This window comes from Cervus elaphus, chromosome 9 (genome assembly GCF_910594005.1).
Source record: "Cervus elaphus chromosome 9, mCerEla1.1, whole genome shotgun sequence".
Classification (NCBI taxonomy): Eukaryota; Metazoa; Chordata; class Mammalia; order Artiodactyla; family Cervidae; genus Cervus; species Cervus elaphus.
This window is the reverse complement of record NC_057823.1, coordinates 15,338,502-15,359,232: the sequence shown is the minus strand read 5'-3', so window position 1 is coordinate 15,359,232 and position 20,731 is coordinate 15,338,502. Positions and strand designations below refer to the sequence as shown.

The 20,731-nt window shown below is 54.5% G+C and overlaps 1 protein-coding gene and 1 non-coding gene across 7 annotated transcripts; both read right to left on the bottom strand.

Moving 5' to 3' along the window:
* Window positions 1–704: 704 nt before the first annotated feature.
* TNPO2 (transportin 2) lies at window positions 705–18,091 on the bottom strand. Of its 6 annotated transcripts, XM_043911346.1 has the most exons (26): window positions 17,935–18,090; window positions 16,614–16,657; window positions 15,204–15,315; window positions 14,500–14,575; window positions 14,268–14,417; window positions 11,660–11,766; window positions 11,439–11,572; window positions 11,273–11,354; window positions 11,078–11,200; window positions 10,853–10,971; window positions 9,655–9,715; window positions 9,394–9,559; window positions 9,039–9,191; window positions 7,010–7,235; window positions 6,633–6,804; window positions 6,094–6,180; window positions 5,910–6,017; window positions 5,653–5,811; window positions 5,102–5,189; window positions 4,812–4,910; window positions 3,943–4,038; window positions 3,524–3,629; window positions 3,158–3,257; window positions 3,004–3,078; window positions 2,755–2,882; window positions 705–2,671 (listed from the first exon to the last, which is right to left on the bottom strand). In XM_043911346.1, exons 3-25 carry the CDS (start codon window positions 15,300–15,302, stop codon window positions 2,775–2,777), a joined length of 2,694 nt encoding a protein of 897 aa, XP_043767281.1. In that variant the 5' UTR covers window positions 15,303–15,315; window positions 16,614–16,657; window positions 17,935–18,090; the 3' UTR covers window positions 705–2,671; window positions 2,755–2,774. The 6 variants fall into 6 exon arrangements, with proteins under 6 accessions (XP_043767281.1, XP_043767280.1, XP_043767279.1 ...); XM_043911345.1 differs by lacking the exon at window positions 16,614–16,657 and having other exon boundaries at window positions 17,935–18,091; XM_043911344.1 differs by lacking the exons at window positions 16,614–16,657; window positions 17,935–18,090 and adding an exon at window positions 16,270–16,412.
* Window positions 6,881–6,951, bottom strand: LOC122701177. The gene has a single exon (XR_006343013.1). It is a non-coding gene; the product is annotated as a small nucleolar RNA SNORD41 (small nucleolar RNA).
* Window positions 18,092–20,731: the final 2,640 nt, after the last annotated feature.

Sequence of the window (20,731 nt, the reverse complement as noted above, 5' to 3'; positions counted from 1 at the left end):
CTTCTGATATCCACGTGACTCTTTGCTCAATCACCTTAGCAGACTACCCTAAGTACCCAGAGTACTGTAAGACTGATCATTTTCCAAAACGTACTTTCTCCCCTCCCCACTACTATATTTTTTTCTATGGGACATACCGCTGTTTCACTGGTTAGCTTTATTTCTTCTAAAATGCACACACTTGTTGAATGAAAATTGGTTGTATCAGCATTTAAAAATTTCTTCCAGGTTGATGCAGGTGATCGCTGGGTTGAACAGAGGTTGCAAGACTTTATCCTGAGGCCTCTGCATCCCCAGATAAGAGATTTTTTATTTGCCTTTAACTGTTGTGCATGTTTTCCTGGGCCCACAGCCTTGACGCTGGGCTGAGCATTCTAAAAATCCAGAGTTGTGAAACCAGCTGAAGAGTGCTGCAAGGTCTTGCTCCTTGCCACTCAGTTTAGTCTTTAGCCAATGGTGATTTTGAATCTGTGCTGTAGTGAGCTCAGGTTCTAGTGAGCTCCCAGACTGTCATTATGTCCCAGAGACTGTGTTGCATGTGTTATGTTACCACATTTAATGTTTAATCTTACTTCCCCATTCCCCCAGTTATTTCCTAACCTGATTATTGTACATCCCATTTCTAAAACTTTCCAGGCCCCCCTCTACATCTCTTCTCTACTGCCAAAACCCAAGGACAAAAGAGGCCAGATGGAGACCAAGGGTTTCACAAGAAACTGATCTTTACTCAACAAAGTTCTACACAAGTGGAATCTCACGCCACCTTGGCGCCAGTCCCCAGCACAGCACAGTAACAAATGGACAGACCCTGGAGCCCGCAGGAAGAAAAGGATGAGGGGAAGGGGGGATGTGGGAACGAGAGGGACTGCAGATCGAGGCCAGTCAAGGTCTGCAGCCCTGGGCAGGGGAAAAAGGTTGAGAAGCTGAAACTTCGTTGTGCAAAAATCAACCAAAATAAATTAAAAAATTAAATAGTTTTCTTAAAAAAAAAAAAAAAGAAGAAGAAGAAGAAGAACTAGAAACAGGCCCCCCATCTTGGATGGAGAAGGGGTTACCAATCCCATCAGGCAGACAATCCACACACCCCAAGACCCAGCAGAGGATGCTCCAAAGCACTGGAATTACCAGAAAATTAAATGGTTACTTTTTTTTTTTCTTTTCTTTTTTTACAAATGGCTTCCAGAGACCTGCTGGAGTTTCACAGCGGGGAACCAGCTGGGTTTATGGAATGTGCACCAGTGCCCCTCCAGAGGGGCCCCAGAGGGATGGATGGAGCAGGCCCCAGAATGCAGGAATCCAGTCAACCCCCACCCCAGCAAATTGCAAATTGCAGAGAGGCCCCCAAAGAAATAGAAAGCAGGGCAAAGAGAAAAGAAAACCCCAGTAAGGGGGTTGCAAGGCTTGGTTTCAGTTTCTAGGCCAAATGGGAAGTTACCACCCCTCCACTTTAGGGGAGCCTCTCCCACTGTGAAGGACTCCCCAAACAATCCCACAAGTTTCACTGCCCTAGTCTGGTGGGGTCTTAGGGCCTGCTGGGAACTGTGATCAGAAGTCCCAGGGCCAGAGGTGGGTAAGGGAGTATACCACCCTTCCCTTCCTCCAAGTCTTCAGTTTCTTTCTGGCTGGCAAAGCCTAAACCTTTGTCTTCTGTCACCATCAATTAAATGCCCTAGCCCTGGCCCTTGTGTTAAAACTCAGGCCTGAAAGAGTGCTCTTGGAAGCAGATAAATGAACTGCCTTTGAAACGGACTTGCTTATAGCGGGGGGAAGGTGTCAGCAGCTCTGGCTGCTCCCAGCTCTCTTCAGTGGAAAAGGTCCAGCCCAGCATCTTCGTAAGTCACTGGGGCACAGGGGAGGGAGAAAAAGGCGACCTCTGGCCAGCCCTGGCCACTTTGGTGGTCCCAACTTTTCTGGCTGGGATGGGAGAAGGAAGGGGGACACACTGGCTGAGGCTGCCACAGAGCTGGCAAGAAGTGTGCGGAGCAGGTCCAAAGCGTGCGCGTGCTGACTGAGTGGCCCCAAGGTGGCCATCCTCTTCCCCCCACCCCCGCCCCAGGGTCCCAGTGGAGGTCCCCAACCCACCCAGCCCTCCCTAATCACTGCCAATTCCGGCAAAACAGCAGAAGCTTCTTAAACTCTAGATGCAGGTTACACGGAAGGCCTTACGAGTTAACTCAGGGGTTCACTAATTCTACTGTCTCCATGCAGTCGGGGAAATGGTGGGGCGGCTGGCCCAGCCTGGCTGGCAACAGCACCCGCACATGCGTGTAGCCATGTGTGTACGTGTGAGTGTACGTGTCTCTACAAGGACCCCCCTCCCCTCCTGCTTTTCCCTTGCCTCATCCTAAGCCGGATTTGGTCGGCCGTGTTGATGCCTCCCTCCCACATGGCTGGCCCAAGTAGGCTGCCTGAGGTGACCCCAATTAGAGCAAGGGGTCCTTGCTACCAGGAAGTCCCACCCCCCTCCCATTTCTAGGATGAGCGTGGAGGCCCCACCCACCTGCCCACCCTCTGACCAACCTCCGGCCAGCCATGGCAGGTAGATGGACAGGGAAGGCGTCTGGATTTGGGTCCCGCTAACTCCTCCCTAACCCCCCTCGACCAGGGCACAGCGACTTCTGGACGCAGCACGCTCCCCAGCAACCCCTCTGACGACGACGCAGACAGAAACCTGTGGGGAGAGGAGGGCGTTAGGGCCTGTACCATCAGGGCTCCTGTGACAGTGCCAGCCCTCTGTGAACACGGGCCCCACACCTGGCAGTCGCGATGCTCGTCTAGACCCCGTAGAAGGCGGCTAGCCTCTCCTTCAGCAGTGGCGGGAACTGCTCCGAGAACTGCTGCCAGTTTTCCTCCCCCACTTGGTCTTTGAAGCCATGGAGGATCTGCAGTGAGAGAAGTGGGGTGAGGGGCACCTTGGAGCAGCATGAGAGGAGGATGATCTCAGTCTCTCTCCACCCTGCCACCTCCCAAGACTAGATTAGGGGCCAGCTGGGGGATCCTCACCTTATAAAACATGTCCCGAAGGTCATCCTTCGGGCTCACCCAGGAGGCTACAGCGTCGCAGAAGAAAATAAAGTCCTGAAACATGACGGATCCCATGTGAGGGTCCGTCCAAGCCCAGCCCCAGCGCCTTCCCTCCGAGCCCAGCTGCCCCAACCTGCACGACGCCCCCAGGGTTGACGCCTATCATCATGCAGATCCCACGGAAGGCCGAGTCCTTCTCCTCGTTGTCCCTGATGTTCCTGAGGGACGTGCACCTGGTTTGGTGGGGTGGGGGGAGGGGGGAGGTAAGTGGTCGGGAATCAGCCCCTGGGGCTGGGGCACTGTGGACATCTATGGGGGACACTGGGGAGCGGCGGCAGGTCAGTGGGTGCTGGGGCTGGGCTGGGGGAAGCAGGAGGTCAGGGCTCGGTGGGGCATTGTGTAATCCATGGGTGGGCAGGGCAGGGCTGGGTGGGTGCTGGCGAGGGCTGGGTGGGTGCTGGCGAGGGATGGGTGGGGCCCCACCCGGGTGGGCACACACCAAGGCCGGATGAACTGCTGCAGCATGGGGGCCACCTCCTGCGGGCACACGTAGCCCAGGCGGCCGATGGTGATGGCTGGAATGGCAGAGGGACTCGTCAGGCGACCTGCAACCCCGAGCGGCCCGGGTACGTGGCGGGGCCTCCAGCACGAGGCGCCAGCCCCACCCCACGGGCCCCAAGGGAACAGCTCCTGCCAGCTGCCTGGGTCCCCAAGCTTGGGCCAGTCAGGGTCTCCGCCCCATCCAACTTGGCCCTTTCCCAGGTCTCCCCTTAGGCCAACACCCTTCCCAGGCCTCTACCCACTGCCTTATTCCCATTACCCTCCCTGGTTCTTTCCCAAGACCTCTCTGTCAGCTATCCTCCTGGCTGGGAAGCCCCACCCCCGGGAGGCGGCCAGTGGCTCAGGCCTGGCGCCCACCTGTGTTTTCCAGCAGTGTCTTGGGCGTGTTGGGCCGGTTGATGATCTCCACCAGATTGTTGAGGACCATCTGCACATAGGGCTGCATCTCTGCCCCTAGGGGACAGGAGAGTCAGAGCCCTGCGTGGCCCACACCACCCACCACCCACTGACCCTAACTGCATCCAGACACTGGCCAACCAGTGAGTGAACAAAAAGCCATCTCTAGATGTCTGCGGTCCAGGATCCATGGCCAACCAGAGACAGACCTGCACCCGCCCAACACCAGAAGCCTCCCTGGAGTCAATGCTGGACACCAGAGTGAGACCACACCACCCCATCTCCCTATGGGGTAGGCAGGGCCAGGGGGACCTTCAGAGAAAGTCTCCCAAAGAATCCCAGTGGGGCTTTCAGTCAGTTGCTTGGAGAGGAAGGAGGTGATGATGAGTCCAGTAAGAAGGGGCCTCCTGTCCCCGTGCCTCTTTGGAGAAGCCAGTTACATGTGCTCTTTCAGCCATCTGTCCCCATCTCAGATGAAGATGCTCAGAGGTGTCCCCTCATCCCTGGCCAATCGGCACCTGCCTCAAGGAGCACCAGGGCCCTCAAGAGCAGTGGTCCCCAACCTTTTTGGTTACCAGGGACTGGTTTCGTGGAAGACAATTTTTCCACGGACCGGGGTGGGATGGTTTGGGGATGATTCAAGCACATTACATTTACTGTGCACTTTATTTCTATTATTATTACAGCAGCTGCACCTCAGATCATCAGGCATTAGATCCCAGAAGCTGGAGACCCCTGCTCTAGAGGGAACCTGTCGATCAGGGTCCTGCCACCAGGCTGGGAACAAGCCAATGGGAAGGGAAAGGGCCTGCCCACCTACGGGCACTTACCCATCTGCATGCAGATCTCACCGATGGCCCAGGTGGCATTGTTGCAGACAGAGATGAACTCGGGGTTCAGGTTGGTGCCCAGGATGGGCATGAACTCAGCTGGTGGGGAGAAAGAGGGGTGCTGAGCAGGGGGTGCCAGCCAGGGTGAAGCCTCCGGAAACCTGAGGGGCAGGCCCCATCAGACAGTACGAATACATCCCAGTTCGGTCACAGTGCTCCCAGGTCATCTTCTCCATCATTTGAGGCCAGGGGGTGTGGGGTGTGGGGTGTGGACGCAATGGGTGTCGTACCGATACAGGGCTTGACGTGGATGAAGCAGGCTTTGGTGAGGTCTCCCAGGAGGGCGAAGGAGCTCTGCCGGACCTCAGGCATCGAGTCCTGGGGGTCAGAGGAGGGTCAGTGTGGCAGGGCTCCCCTCCCCCAGCCAGCTAGGGGCGCAGTTCCTAGAGCACGAGCTGACCCTGCCTCTTCCTAGCACCGAGGCTGCAGGCCCATCTGATCCAGGACTCGGGCACATGAATGAGTGCCCTGCACAGGGTACCACTTAGAACTGCTTCCCATGCTGATACGCTGGGGGTGGTGAAGTGATGTTGGAGGGGCTTGTGTTTTCACATTTCCTACTTTCTACTTTTTAATTTCCTACTCTGTTGACTTTTTCAATGAGATTTTACTCATATCTCATTTGAATCACTTTTTAAAATAACCACCGGTTCTTTTAACAAGTTCTTTCTCTCTAATATCCTCGGGGCATAACCAAGGCCCCAAGTTCACCCCAGGCAGCCCACAAAGGCTGCTGGGGGTCACCACTGTCCACTGAGAGGCCTATGAGGGGTCCACCCACCTGCATGCACTGAAACAGCAGTGTCATGATGTTGCTACGGGCGACCAGCTGCTCCACGTGTCCACCCAGGCCCTCAGCCAGGCCACTGAGCAGGTCTAGTGCCACAATCATGAAGTCCTTGTCAGGGGCCTCATACTGCTCAGGGTGCTGGGTATACATCTGGGCACAGAAGGGGGAGGGCAGGGTGAGGGGCGTGAGCTCAGGCTGGGGCAGCAGCAGAGGGACGGGTGGTGGGGTGATGGCGGTGGGCTGCTCACCATGGCCTGGGCCAGCGTCTTCTGCACCAGGGTGACACAGCGCTGGTAGACCGGCTCGCAGTAGGGCAGGAAGCCGCTCTGCAGGGCAGTGGCCACTGATGACAGGCACTGGCAGAGGGAAGGGCAGGAGGTGAGCTTAGGGGAGTGGGACAGGGCCACGGGAGAGGGCCTGAAGCTGACCCACCTCCAGCAGGGGGAAGAGATCCTTGTCTTCATCTTTGAGTTCGTTCCACTTCTGAATCAGCGGAGGCATCAGCTTCTGGATGTATTCCTGGAGAGGGAGCAGGAAGTTGGGGATCCCTGGGTACGGGTGGTGGCCTGGGAACCAACATGACTCCCTCTTACTCAAGAGGTGCTCATCATCTGAACCATGAGAATTAGGCTCTTTTCTTTGGCTCCTGGGGTCCTCGCCAAGCAGCCAGACCTCCAGGTCCTTCTAGTTCATTCCCTTCTCACCCATCCTGAGCCCCACCCCTGAATTGGTGCTTCCTGCTTCCCACGGGCCCCTGAGCTCCCCCCGCCCAGCACTTACCACGCTGTCTCATAACTGTCTGTCTCCCCTACTAGACTGGGAGCAGGCCGAGGGCAGGGGCCGGGTCTGTCCACCTGCCTGTCGAGGTCATGGCCACGTCCCTGGCGTGCGACAAGGGTCGCCACCAGGTCACTGGATGCCGGGGAGGGGGCAGGGGGGATCAGGAGAAGGGAGCTGCTGTGGGGTCTCACCGGCTGGTTGAGGTGGTGGCCCACAGAGTCAGCCAGGGTGCCGATGGCGTCGTAGAGGATGAGCAGGTTCTTGTGCTGGTACTTGCCGAAGGCGAAGACGAGGGTGTCTAGGATGTAGCTGAGGTAAGGCACGAGCTCCGTGCAGGCCTCTTCCTCCAGGGTGGCGAAGGCACTGGAAGGGGCAGAAGTGTTCAGTGGGCTGCCACCAGTGGGACTGGGCTCTGGGTGGGGTTCAGGAAGGGGGCACTCGGGATCAGCCAGTACGAATACGGTGAGAAATCAGCGCACTGTCAGGAGTCCTAAGTATCATCACTTCCCAGAGGGCAGCCAGTGGGGCAGGTGAGGTGAGGTCTGTGGGGCCAGGGGTCGAGGGTCACCTGCAGGCCGCCTCCTGTACCCTCTTGTTGCCATCCAGGATTCGCTTGAGCAGCTCCGTCATCAGAGGCTTCAGGTGCATGTCGGGGGGCTGGCTGACCACCCAGTGGGCATAGCGGCTCAGGGTCCAGCAGGCGATGGAGCGGACCAGGGCCTTCTTGTCCGACAGGCACTGGATGAGGTGCGGGATCAGCTCGGGCAAGTAGGGCACCATGCCCTGCATGCAGCCTGTAAGGACCGGGCACAGAGGCAAGGCTGAGCCAACTGGGCCAGGCCACATCCACCCTTCTGGGCAGAGGGGGAAACTGAAGCATGGAGGTTAAATAACTGTCTCAGAGGCACAGAGTCAGTGAAAGGCAGGGTGGAGATGGGAAATGGCATCAGACTTCCCTGGTGATCCAGTGGATAGGAATCTGCCTGCCAATGAAGAAGACGAGGGTTTGATCCCTGGTTTGAGAAGATCCCACATGTCTCCTGAAACAACTAAAGCCCACATGCCACAACTACTGAAGCCCATGCACCCTACAGCCTGTGCTCCGCAACAAAAGAAGCCACCTCAATGAGGCCCCTGCCTCAGGGAGTACTCTGCTCGCAACAACTACAGAAAGCCTTCGCAGCAACAAAGACCCAGCACAGCCAAAATACATAAATAAGTACTTTCCTTTCCATCAGCTCCACCCCATCCCAGGGCTTGTGCTGTCAACTGGTTACTTCATGTGTGTGCTCAGTCGTGTTCAACTCCTTACGACCCCATGGATTGTAGCCTACCAGCCTCCTCTGTCCACATGGGATTCTCCAGGCAAGAATACTAGAGTGGGTAACCATTTCTTCCTTCAGGGGATCTTCCCAACCCAGGGATCAAACCCAAGTCTCTTCCATCTCCTGCAATGGCAGATGGATTCTCTACCACTTGGACACCTGGGAAGCTATCTGGTCACTAGTTCATAGATGGCTGGGCTGCAGAGTTAACTCAGACTTTATGGGCAGCAGCAACCCAGGTGGACAGAAAGTATCTTTCTTTTGAAACCTTTCTTAGATGTCTGTGACTTTTTTTCCTTCTTACTTTTCATCTTCCCTTTCTTAAAAAAAAAAAAACCCTGTATGTGTCTGTCTCTCTTTTCACGGCAGATCACAGGTAACAGCACACCCCTTGATCATCCCAGCCCTGAGATCTATTTTTATCAACGCAGGGTCAATTTCTTGAGATCTTTCCCACTAAAATGAAGAACACTTCACATGTCACAGCGGATCTGGGTGCTGAGGTAGTCTGAGTGTGTCTCCTTTCACAGATCTGGAAAGCCCTCTGTTAATTCACCCTGTGCACACCATCGGGACAAAGGGAGCCGGAAAAGTGAAGGAAACACCACCTCTGCACACTTCTGATCCCAGCAGGCCAGCCTCACAGTCAGAGCAGGTTTGAGGCCCAGCTTCATCCCAGGGACAAGAGAAGTGATATAATTCTCTTTGTACCTGAGTTTCCTCATCTAAGAAACCCACCTCCTCGGGTGGCGGTAAGCCCATAGGACAGGGCTGCCTGTTATTACTGTTGCTGGAATTATGCCTAAGACCTCGTGGAACTGCCTTTCTTTGACACTTAAGGAGAGGGCTTGCATTTGGAGGTCCCTTTCAGGCCTTTGGGCTGAGGTGGTTGTTGTTTAATCACTAAGTCTTATCCGACTCTTTGCGACCCCATGGACTATAGCCCACCAGGCTCCTCTGTCCATACGATTTCCCAGGCAAGAATACTGGAGTGGGTTGCCATTTCTTCCTCCAAGGGATCTTCCCAACCCACGGATGGTGCCTGTGTATCCGGCATTGACAGGTGGATTCTTTACCACTGAGCCACCTGGGAAGCCTGATCTTGGGCTGAGGGGAAGATTCAAATCCCAGAGCTGCTTGGAGTGGGGTGAGCAGGCAGCTGGAGAGAACCTGGGGATGGCCTTGCCCCCACCAGCCCTCCCTAGGCCAGCCCCATCTCACACCAGCATGAGGCTCAGAGGCCACATGCAGTCAGGCTGGAGGGTGACTTACCCTCAGCAATGGCACCCAGCACCAGGATGCCTGACTCCTTGACCACCCACTCGGGGTGGAAGAGGAGGTCCTTGAGCAGGGGGAGCAAGTGGGGCAGCAGTTCCTCCCGGAAGACGTTGGCCAGGACATCCAGTGCAGCTGCTGAGCACTTCCCTGGGGCGGGAGGGGAAATGGGGGGCGGGCTCAGGGAGGCATGGGGGCAGGCCACCAGCTGTCCTCTCTGTAACCCCTGGGATCTGAGGCCGTGATTTGAATCTTTGTGATTTGTTCTGCATAGGCTTCTGATTACCTGAGAGGGAGCCCAGGGCCTGCTGTCCCCTATTCCCCACTTCCTACTGCAGGCCAGGCCACTCACTCAGATTCCAGTCGGACAAAGCGTCGTCGTCATCATCGTCCTCAGCGTCCTCTGAGCCGTCGGGCCGCTCGGCCTCATGGGGCAGCGTCACCGTGCGCGACTTGTGGAAGCGTGGCTTGATGTCCTGTTCACTGTCAGGGACAGCCTCGTCCTCCTCAACATCCCCCTGTGGAGCCAGGCGGATGGCTGAGACCCCCGGAGCCCCCCAGCACCCCAGCCTTCCTTCCAACTGCCCATGACTGGTGGTCAGCCCTAGCTAACCTTCAGCAGGATGATGTCGATTTCCGAGTACTTCATCCCTTTTACCAGGATGGGGATCAGCCTGTTGGGAGAGAGGCTGTTAATCAGGATGCAAGGGCCCTGGAGACAGCTTACAGCCTGGGGAAGAGGGAAGTGGAGAGGAGTTGCAGGCAGGAGCATCAAGGAGCCGAGGGGTAGACCATACATAAGCTTGGAATAGTGCCTGACCCCTTGTTATTTAGTCGCTAAGTCCTGTCCAACTCTTGCAACCCTACCAGGCTCCTCTGTTCATGGGATTCTCCAGGGAAAAACACTAGACTGGGTTGCCATTTCCTTCTCCAAGGAATCTTCCCGACCCAGGGATCACACCTGTGTCTCCTGCACTGGTAGGCAGGTTCTTTACCACTGAGCCACCAGGAAAGCCTGATCCCTAACATGCCATAAAGCAGTGACACATGGCCCTGCCCTATCACCAGGCACTTCCTAGCATGGGGCCAGGTTGGGGAGCTAACAGGCAGGGCAGCCTCCCGAACTTCGCTGGAACCCATGCACCTCAGGATCAGAGATTTTGACTAGAGACTTCACTGAGTCAGGGACAACAAGTGATTCAAGTTGATCAAAGAGGATCAGCCTTAGAACTTTTACAGAGACACTGTAAAGAGTAATGTAAAGAGAGAATGTCTTTACTCTGAGGTTCCCAAGCTAGAAAGCTGCAGAAAGTACTACTATGAGGGCAGGCTGTGCCTGAGAACAAAGTAGACACAGAGGAACTAGATCTGAGCCTAGACAGGCTGCCATTCACATCCTTTGAGCACCTGGATCCAGCTATGCCTGAAGCCTCTATTGCCTTTTTTTTTTCCTTTGGCTGTGCCAGGTCTTAGTTGGGGCACACAGGATCTTCATTGTGACATGAGGGGTTTTTAGTTGAGGCATGTGGGATCTAGTTCCCTGACTAGGGATCTAAACGTGGGCCTCCTGCATTGGGAGCAAGGAATTTTAACCACTGGACCACCAGGGAAGTCCCTCTCTGTTGACTTCATCTTTTCTACCTATAACTTAACCTAATTTTTAATCCATTAAAGCTACATACCTACCATTTGCAAAATAAACATACACAGGAATAAAAGCAAACCAAGACAGTTGATTGGGACAGGCTAGCACAGAAGGGAAGGCAGAGGGGTGGAGTCTGGGGTGGTCAGAGGGCAGGAGCAGCACTCACTGGACCAAGTGGGAGGCCAGGACTTCCTTGCAGATGGGCTGCTCGGCCAGCGTCAGCCAGAACTCACAGGCCTCGAGGGCCACGTTCTCATCGTGGTCTTGGGTCCTCTGCAGCATGTACTGGGGTGGGATAGGAGAAAGACTAAGGCCCGGCCCAGTGAGGGGTGGCTCCCCACAAGCCTCCCACCCCACAGCACCCCCACAGGCTGGCCCCGGCCAGGTTTACCTGGATGATGCTATGCATGTGGGGAATGAGCCTGTCAATCCGCACTTCCAGCAGCATCACTAGTGCACGGCACACATTCTTCCGCACCTCAGGGTCATCGTCCACAGCCAGGGCGAATAAATGCTGCAGGGAAGCCGGGATCAGCTGCGGCTAGGCCCTCAGCCCTCCCCCTGCACTCCCCAGCCCATGGCCTACCTCAATGAAGGTGTCAATGTTGTCCATCAGCGCCTGGGCCCGGTCCATGATGAACTGATTCACACAGGCGATGGCATGGGACCTGGCAGGGAGTGGGTCAGCACACGGGTCACCCCCAATCCTACCCATCCTGCCCCCTCCCCACCCCCTGCAGACTCCCACAAACCGGATCTTGGGGCTACAGTGCTTGAAGAACTGGAGGAACTTGGGGATCATGATGTTGAGGGGCCTGTTGAGGGCATCGCTGTCCAGCAGTTCGGACGAGTCCTCACAGATCTTCTGTAGGGCTCCGAAGGCTCCCTGAGTGGAGAGCAGCAGACACATGGGTGGGAGTCCTAGTCGGACCCCAGCTCCCAGGCAGGCAGGCAGGCCACGCTGGTCGCCTACCTCACAGGTATTGTAATCCTCCGAGTTGAGAAGGTTGCATAGCTGGGGCAGCAGCTCGGGCCACATCTGCAGCTCACCCTTGGAAGCGATGGTGGTGATGAGAATGCCTGGGGCGGCCGGGAAAGGAGGCTGCCTCAGGCTAGGTGCCGGCCTGCCTGGCGCCCCGGCCCTCCCTGCTGTGCGTTCATCCCACCAGCACACGCGCTCTAAACCCTACACACACTTTATTGTTTCTTCTTTTTTTTGGTTACACAGCACGTAGGATCCTAGTTCCCAGACCAGGAATCAAACCCATGCCCTCTGCATTGGAAGCACAGAGTCTTAACCACTGGACCACCAGGGAAGTCCCCTACACATTTTTGAGATCCTCTTTCTTTCTGTGTGCCAGGCCTGTCTCAGGCGCTGAGATACAGCACAGAACTAAACACAAAATCCCTGCCTTTAGGAGCGGATCTTTCTAGTGAGGGAGGCTGCCTGAGATAAAGATAAATCAGTAAAAGTCCTGGGAGGCCAGATGCCAAGAGCTGAGGGAGGAAATAGAACTGAGAAAAGACTTAGCAAGGACTGAGGGTGAAGGTAACAGTTTTTAATTCGGTGGCTCAAGAAGGCCTTGCTGGGTGACACCTTGCTATCTGAGCAAAGACCTGAGGAGGTGGGGGAGAAGTCATCTAGGTCCCTGGGGAAAGAACATCTTAAGCAGGCGGATCAGCAGGTATAAGAAGTCCAAGGTCATGCACAGAATTGGTGTGCTCCAAGATGGATGGTAATGAGCCAGAGGCGCTGAGCAGAGGATGATGGGGAGAGTGGCAAGAGATGAGGGCTGGAAGGGGGAGGAGGCACGTCATACAGGGCCGCGGTGGCCTCGGGGAGGACCGCATCCTGCTTATTAGAGACCCAAGTGCGACCTGCAGTAGGCATGTGAAGTGCCAGGACTCTGGAGCAGTCTGGCAGCTGAGTTGAATATGGGTGATATCAGTGCAGAGATAGCATATTTAGAGACCAAGGTGGGAAGGTGCCATCGCCAACACTCCAGATGACCCCGGTTCCCATGTCTGCTGGGAAAGGCACTCCCTGCAGTGGGCAGACTGGCAACGGAGTACCCAGCCCCATCCCTGTTTATGTGACCTTGGCCCCATCACCTAAGGGCTCCATGCCTCAATGGCAATAAGGAACACCATCCTCCTGGGACTGCCCTGGCAGTCCAGTAGTTAGAATCTCACAACCTCACTGCCCGGGGTTCAACTCCTGGTTGGGGAACTAAGATCCCACAAGCTTAGGGTGATTGGGAGGCTTCAATGATTTAACTCAAGTACTTAGAGCAGAAACTGGCGCCGAGAACAAGTTTGATTAGTCCAGTTCCTCCTGGTGGCCTCAGAGAAGACTAAGCGTCACTTTGAACAAAGACAACAGGCCCCAAGATTAACACTTCCAGCAGGCCCAGGAGCTAGAGCTAGCTCAAATTTTTAATACTATCTTTTTGTTCTCATTGCATTTATGATTAAGGCTACCTTCCCTTTGAAAGTGAAGATGTCCAAGGCTCAGTCGTCTCTGAGTCTGGGCAGTCCATGAGGCTCCTCTGTTCATGTAATTCTCCAGGCAAGAATACTGGAGTGGGTTGCCATTCCCTTCTCCAGGGGATCTTTCCAACCCAGGAATCAAACCTGTGTCTCCCAAAACTACCTGAGCCACCAGGGAAGTCTACCCTGCTATACAGAGCAAGCAAATCTGTCTCCCCTTCCCACCTTTTTTCTTGCCATGCTGCACAGTTTGCAGGATCTTAAGGCTCCTGACCACGGATTGAACTCCAGATCCACACAGTAAGAATTCTAACCACTGTCTTGCTTTAAATAGTTATATACCATTTCCACTTTAAAGTAATATTTAAAGTTGACAGACTTAAATTTTAAAATTTTAAGTCAGTTATACGTCAATTATATCCAATGGAATTCACTGGCTATCCAGTGGTGGTTAGAATCACGTTTTCATTGCTAAGGGCATAGGTTCAATCACTGGTAGGGGAACTTATTAATTAATTAATTAAAATTAATGAATTACTAATGAAATAGAAATTATATCTCAGTAAAACTGAGGGGGGGGGAGTAAGTTGGGAACAAATAGTAGGGCTGGTGTTTATCAGTAGTGAAGTAGGCTTAAGGTAAAATTGCTTGAAAGTTCTTAAGTCTTCCTCAGGCAGCCTTTTAGAGACAGGAAGGTTCCAACACAAACCTAACCTACATTTCTCCTAAGTTATCACTGGTGAGAATTAGCAGGGAGCCCTCATATTTTAGTTTGCTATATCCTCAGAGATAACAGAAAATTCTGGACACTGAGTGACTGCCTAAGAAGTAAGAACAGCTCTTTCAAGAGGGAATGGTTCAGAGCATGGACCTGATTTGGTCACTTCTGAGCTCTGTTACTGGCCAGACCAGACTCTTCACACCTATGTGCCTCAGTTTTCTCATCTGTAAAATGGGAGCAGTAACAGTACCATCACCCACAGTGCTGGAACATTCAGTGAATCAACATCGTTAACACATTGAGAAGGTTCGTGGCCAAGAGGGCCAGCTCAGAGCATCATCACAGGCCAACTCTCGCTGCGCTCTCTCACCTATGGTGGCCCGGATGAGCGAGGAGGCGTCGCCAATGTTGTTGAGACATTCCTGTTTGATGAAGTCGGCCACAGGTGGTGGAAAGCTCTGGTAATGTGCCTTCACATTGTTCTTGAGGATGAGGCCACTGAGAGAGCGAGTCGGCTCATCTGTGGGAAGAGGGCCAGGGCTCAGGAGACCACAGGGGAGAAAGTGGGGTCCGCCTTGGGTGGAGGGGCGCCAAGGGCATACCTTCCGACTTGAGTCTCGTCAGGACGAATATCAGGTAGTTGTTGAAGTCAGGAAATTGGTTCAGTTGTTTGAGTTTCTGCTAGGTTGTTAAGGGTCTTGGCAGACAGGGGCCTTCCCTGGGTGGGACTCCCCCCCATTACTGCCATATAACCTTTGACTACTGGGATTGGGCAGCCAACTCCTGGGACCCCACATGTCAACCCCCATGCCCAAAGTAAGGAAGCACTTCAGACACATGAGATTCATACAGCAGGTAGGGGAACATGTCTCAGTTTCCCACCACTCCTGAAGATCTGGCCAGAGCAGGAGAGGGTGAACAAACTCCGCTGTATCTGAAGATTAGCAGAGGCTACTCAGCTCTGCTCACTAGCAATTCAACACTGCATGCTTTTTTCTTAAAGGGACCTCACACTTTCAAGTGAAACTTGCATACGGTATATATAAATAGATTAAAAGTTTAAGAGTATTTTAAACGATCAACTGAAAAAAGGAAATTTTACTCTCGAACCTAAAGCCAAGCACCAGCAAAAAGTGTCGCCTTCTCTGCTGGGAAAGGGACCCAAGAATTCTAATCCTTAATTCTTTGCCGAAGTCCGCTCCTGCCGCAGCAGAAAGAGCCTGGGAACTAGGGATTCGACCCCTTCCTGTCCGCGAGATGCACTTGTCTGCCGGGTCCCCCCAGACCCGGAAGGAAGGAAGGATACATCCTGCACGATGCGCTGCGTGGCTGTGTTAGGTGACTGCGAGTCTTTGAGCAACTGAAGGACCTGCTGGAGGCCTTGCTCGTCTGGCTGCCAGTCCATGGCGCAAGGCGAACTGCGGGAGTAGGGGCCAGGATCAGCACCGGATCCCGGAGGCTCTGTGGCAGTCCCAGGCTGAACCCCCACTGAGGTGATGGCGGCGGCCGCGGTAGCAGGACTGGAGCGTCCTCGGCGGACAGGCGGAGGCCGCCGATCCACGCCCGCCCAAGTGCGGGGTCCCCGCCAGCTGCGCCATCCACGGCCACGCAGTCGCGGGCTCGGGAGCGCGGGCGGGGGTATGTGGAAGCGGGCCATGCGAGGCGGCGGCGGGATCCGGAGAATCCTCATCCCACCCAACGCCGGGCCATCGTCCCAACTCGGCCCATGCCACCGCGCTCGGCTGCGGGCCCTAAGGCTTCCACTTCCCTCGAGGCTGCTAGGCGAGGACCCAGCCACCTCCCCATTCAGGGGCCCTGCCCCAGAACACGACAGCGCCCCAGCCCCTGTGGTCTTTCCCGTGCCGGCACGCAGTCCAGCGACTCCCCTGATCAGACCCAGAACAGTCGACAGACAGGTCCCCGATGCCTCTCCAAATGAGAGTCAGCCAAGGCCCGCCTATTCGGCAACAGAAGCCCCCTGGACGAGTCCCTGTCGCTTCCCCAATCAGGTCTGGCCAAGCCTCCCCCCACACCGTTCCAACAACCCCACGCCCCAGTCAGCACTAACTCCCACTGATGGATCACTACTGCTTCCCCCAATCAAGTTGGACCAAGCCCCCCACCACCTCAAGCCGGAAAACGTCTTCGTCCGAGCCCTGCAGCTCCCCCCAGTTAGGCCTGGCCAAATACCCCCCGGGGCATTTCCCCCAACTGCACCCAGCTACGCCTCAAAGTCAGAGCCAGCACAGCCCTTTAGGTCGAAGTCTCACGCCCCTCCCTATCAGGGCCCAAAACGGCCGCCCCCAACTTTTCAACCGGGCCTCCCCAGTCAGACCCAACAGGGCCCCGCCGAAACAGACCCCCACACACACCCGATCCTCGCGACGTCCCCCAATCAGGCCCTAAGCAGTCCCCATACACTTCCCCCATTCAGAGCCCCTCCAACCCGACCCCAGCCGCCCCACTGGCCCAATTTTCCCGGCACCGGGACCTGGCCCGGCTCCGAGGCCCCACCCCCTAAGCCAGGCTCGGTTCCCCCATCCCCCGCCCCGGCCCATTCTCGCTGCCTCTCCAATTGGGCCCAACTAGGTTCTCGGCCTTTCTCGGTCAGGCGCGGCCCCGACGCCCGGGCCGCGCGCAGCGCAGGCCCGGAGCCCGGCGGGGGTCGACGCAAGCCAGGGCCAAGCCGGTCGGGGTCCGGGTGAGGCTCACTTACCCGGCCTCGGGCGGCAGCAGCGAGGCCTTAAGCTGCGGCTTCTCCTGAGACTCGCGCGGAAGGAGGGAGCCAAAGAGAGGGAGTAAAAAAAAAAAAAAAAAAAAAAGAGAAAGAAAGAAAAAGAAAACGCGGCTGTATATGAACCGCGGCGGCTTCCGTACGCCGTTCAAACAGGCCTAAATGACCCAATCGCGAGAAGCAGCGGTCGCACGTGGCCTGGCACCAGTGAGACCTAGGCCCCGCCGAGGTCGGGTCACGTGACCAAAGAGCTGGCGGCCCTCTAGGCCTCTCTGGCCAGCTGGTCCGCCCACCGTCTCGTTTTCTCAGCCTCCCTCGCTGGCTTGACAGGAGCTCTTTGCTGGAACCAGGAGTTTGGTGGCGCGTGGGACTTTCAGGTATAACCCCCCTCAGCCAGAACCATCTGCACTTTGTCACCCCCCCCCCCCCCCGCCAAGAACTGAACTGTGCCTTCCTCCCCCATTCTGAGAGTACTTAGCAGGAGTACTGTGAGAGCAGAGTTGAGGGGACAGAGCCTGAGGTGGACTTTATACCCCATAGACAAAGGAGGGAAAGCCAGACAAAGGGAGTGCCTGAGACTGGCTGGGTTCCTAAAGAAGCCTCTGCCATATTTGCGTTATCTATTTACAGTGCCGTTTGACAAAGACATAAGGCACCCTACGAGGACTTAAAATTTTAAACGAAGTGAAATAATAAAACACTAGAGCAAAAGACCTAACTCCTTTCTCTACCTTAATCAGAATGAGGTGAAAAAATTCAGGAAATTTAAGGACAGGAAGATGAGGGGGGGGGGGGGGGGAGGACATTCCGTGATTCTTGCACCGTCTGAGGACAAAGTAGGGCACCTCTTTTCCAGGAGCAGGAGAGTCCCGGTTCTCTCCTCTCCCACCCCACCTCCATTCACGTCTCCACCCTGCTGACAAAAAAGGTGGGCGACCTTCTGCCATTCCAGCTTTAGTTTCTCCATTTGTCAAACAGATACAAGAATAGTTTGCTGGGTTAGAGATAATCCAAGTTAAGCATTACAAAACCTGCAGTAAATTGTTTCTCAAAAACGTGGTGTTTACTCCCCGAGGTTTAAGGTGGTCCTTTTACTGCATTTGGACCCTCCCTAAACCAATATTTACTTAATCAACTAGGGCTCTAATCCCAAAGGACATCCCAGTCCTGCCCGGAAGGCCGTTTTGGCCTGCAGGGAGGCACAGGTTAACTCTAGCCCCAGCCTGGAAGGAGACAGATTTCTCAGTCCAGTTGCCCTTGACAAAGTCAGTCCTGGCTCCGTTCATTCATGAAAAATAGATACCTAAGGCCTCTCTTGACGAAAACTGAGGCCGCCAGGATTTGGGACGAGTCAGTTGAAGCCACACTCCACTCCAAGAGCCAGGATCCTAAAGAAGTAGACGACTCCCACTTCAGCCGGCTCCGCTGAACAGGAACCGGGTTTGAGAGACACGCGCCGAAAGCCGCCTACACATGCGCAATGGTCTGCCCTCGTGCGACCTGAGGGCCTAGAACTACGAATCCCATCCTGCCTTGCGCAGACGTCGCCGAGCTTACGAACTCTGGCTGCGACTCAAACCTGAGGGGTCTAGAGACTTTCCGGAGTTGTGTTGAGCAGGAAGAACGAGGTTGAGGGAGAGGTTGCAAATCAGTTTTCTGCTCAGGGTTAGGGGTTGCCTCAGATAAGGGTCGGGTAGGGAGCGAGTTGGAGATGCAGGAGAGAATTTGTTAATGCTCACCCCCCTTTTTTACTTTCTTTCCTCCTTTTTTTGGGGGGGAGGGGGGCCGCGGAGTGTGGCATCTGGGGAGTCTTAGTTCTCTGACCAGGGATCCATCCTGTGCCCCCTGCAGTGGAAGTGCGGAGTGTTAACCACTGGACCTCCAAGAAAATTCTCCTCCCCCTACTTTTGATTTGTCGTTTCCAGCGGCTCTGCGCAAGCTTTGTGGGGAGGAGTCCGGGAAGAAGAATGTGACCGCTGCTGCCAGTATGATCCACAGTATTGGCCCTCGTATGATCACGGGTCTTTTTCTCTTCCCCAGATGGTGAATTTCAGCATCTGAAATCGAAAATCGGAAAGAAAGAAAAGAAAAACAAAAAGCCCCCTGATTTCTTATGCACCTACTGCCTGTCAGTGTATAAATGGTATTCTCACAACAGCCCTGTACACAGCAGACTTACTTCAACTAAAAGAGCTCAGTGCAAAAAAGAAACTCAAGGGACTTCCCTGGTGGTCCAGTGGCTAAGACTCTGTGCTCCCAATGCAGGGGGCCAGGGTTCAATCCCTGGTCAGGGAACTTGATCCCACATGCTGCAGCTAAGGCCGGGAACAGCCAAATAAATAAATAAAATAAATAAATATATTAAAAAAAAAAAAAAAAAGAAACTCAAAAAACTGAAGCCCAAACAGGAATCTGAGATAAGCGACAAACACATCTCAGTTTACAACAGCCTCCCTGCCTGAGCATCTCATCACTCTGCACCCACATTTCAAGGTGTTTCTCAAACACAGTCCCCAGACACAAAGCAACTGCTTCACCTTGAGAAACAGTAACAGCCCCCTTTGAATGTCAGGGTTAATGTTGACTATATGAGCATTGTTTTTACTTTAGAACTTCACTCTAGATGTTTCAGTATTTTATCCCTATTTTATAGATGAATAACCTGAACCACAGAAAGGCTAAATAACTCACCGAAGATCACACAGCTAACAGACACCAGAAAAGTTTGAAACCGGGACTGTGTGACTCACCAAAACCTGAATTTTGATTCTCCTCCCCTCTTCACTTTTCCCAGGTCAGGGCAGGTGAGCTCAGTGAAAGGAAGTGCTGACACTCCAAAATAGAGGCTGAGCTGCTACAGGGGCGACCTACTTCTCCCACTTGTTTCTTTTTAAAGATCCAGCCGCTGTCGGTGGCTTGAAGGGAGGAGGAGGTAGAGATGGCGCCATTGGCTTCCTGTGTCCCCTCCCCCATACTACATCTCCAAGGCTAACATCACACCTGGGCCAGCTCAGCATCATGAAAGTGAGGGAGACCTTTCACCTCATGGGGGAAATAAACCAGACAAGCCTTACTGTGTGTTAGCAGGAAGTAAGGAGGCATGTCACCTGTTCCAAAGTCTATTCACTCTTCAAGCTCAGATTCAGCTCAGTCTTTGCACCTGCTGTTCCTTAAGCCTGCAACACTCTTCCAAGGACCATCCTCACTGCCTGTCCCACCTCTTTCGGGACTTGCAACAGATGGTGTGACCATTCTTGACCAGTTTACAGTTGCCATCTTTCCCCTCTCATCACAAATCCCCTTTCATACTCCACCCCCCCCACCCCCCATAGAATGTATAATGGTGTTGTGTATTTTGTTTCTTGTTTCCCCCCGGCCCACAACCACAATGTTAGCTCCACTAGGACAGGGAATTTGCTAGGACAGGGAATTTGGACTGTGTTGGTATTTGCAATCCCCCACCCCTCACAGGCTGAATCTCGCAGTGTGAAGCTGTGTGTGTGTGTGTGTGTGTGTGTGTGTGCGCGCGCACGCGCGCTCAGTTGTGTCTGATTCTTTGGGACCCCATGGACTGTAGCCCACCAGGCTCTTCTATCCATGAGATTTCCCAGGCAAGAATACTGGATCAGGTTGCCATGTTCTCCTCCAGGGAATCTTCCCGACCTAGGGATGGAACCCACGTCTCCTGTGTCTGCCACATTGGCAGGCAGGTTCTTCACCACTGGGCCACCTGGGAGGCCCCGTGGACAGGTGCTAACTCAGCCCTCATCCTTCTGCCTCTACAGGTCCCAGGAATGTGGTGACCACCATGGTCTTTGGAATCATGATGCTCCCCTAATAGAAGAGGGACTGGAGCCTGGCCATAGGATGGACACGAGTGCCAGGAGACTCAGCATTCATGCCTGGGAGATGGCCCCACAGCTGGGATGCTTCGATGTGGCTCCATAATAGGTTTGAGGAGTTAGGAGGCACAGTCATCTTAACACTTTGGTTGGCTCCATGGAGAGCAGGCAGCCAGGTGGCCTTCAGCTCCAAACAGGATGAGCAATGGGGCCAGGAAGCCACAGAATTACAAGGAACACTAGTGGGGGACTAAGGGC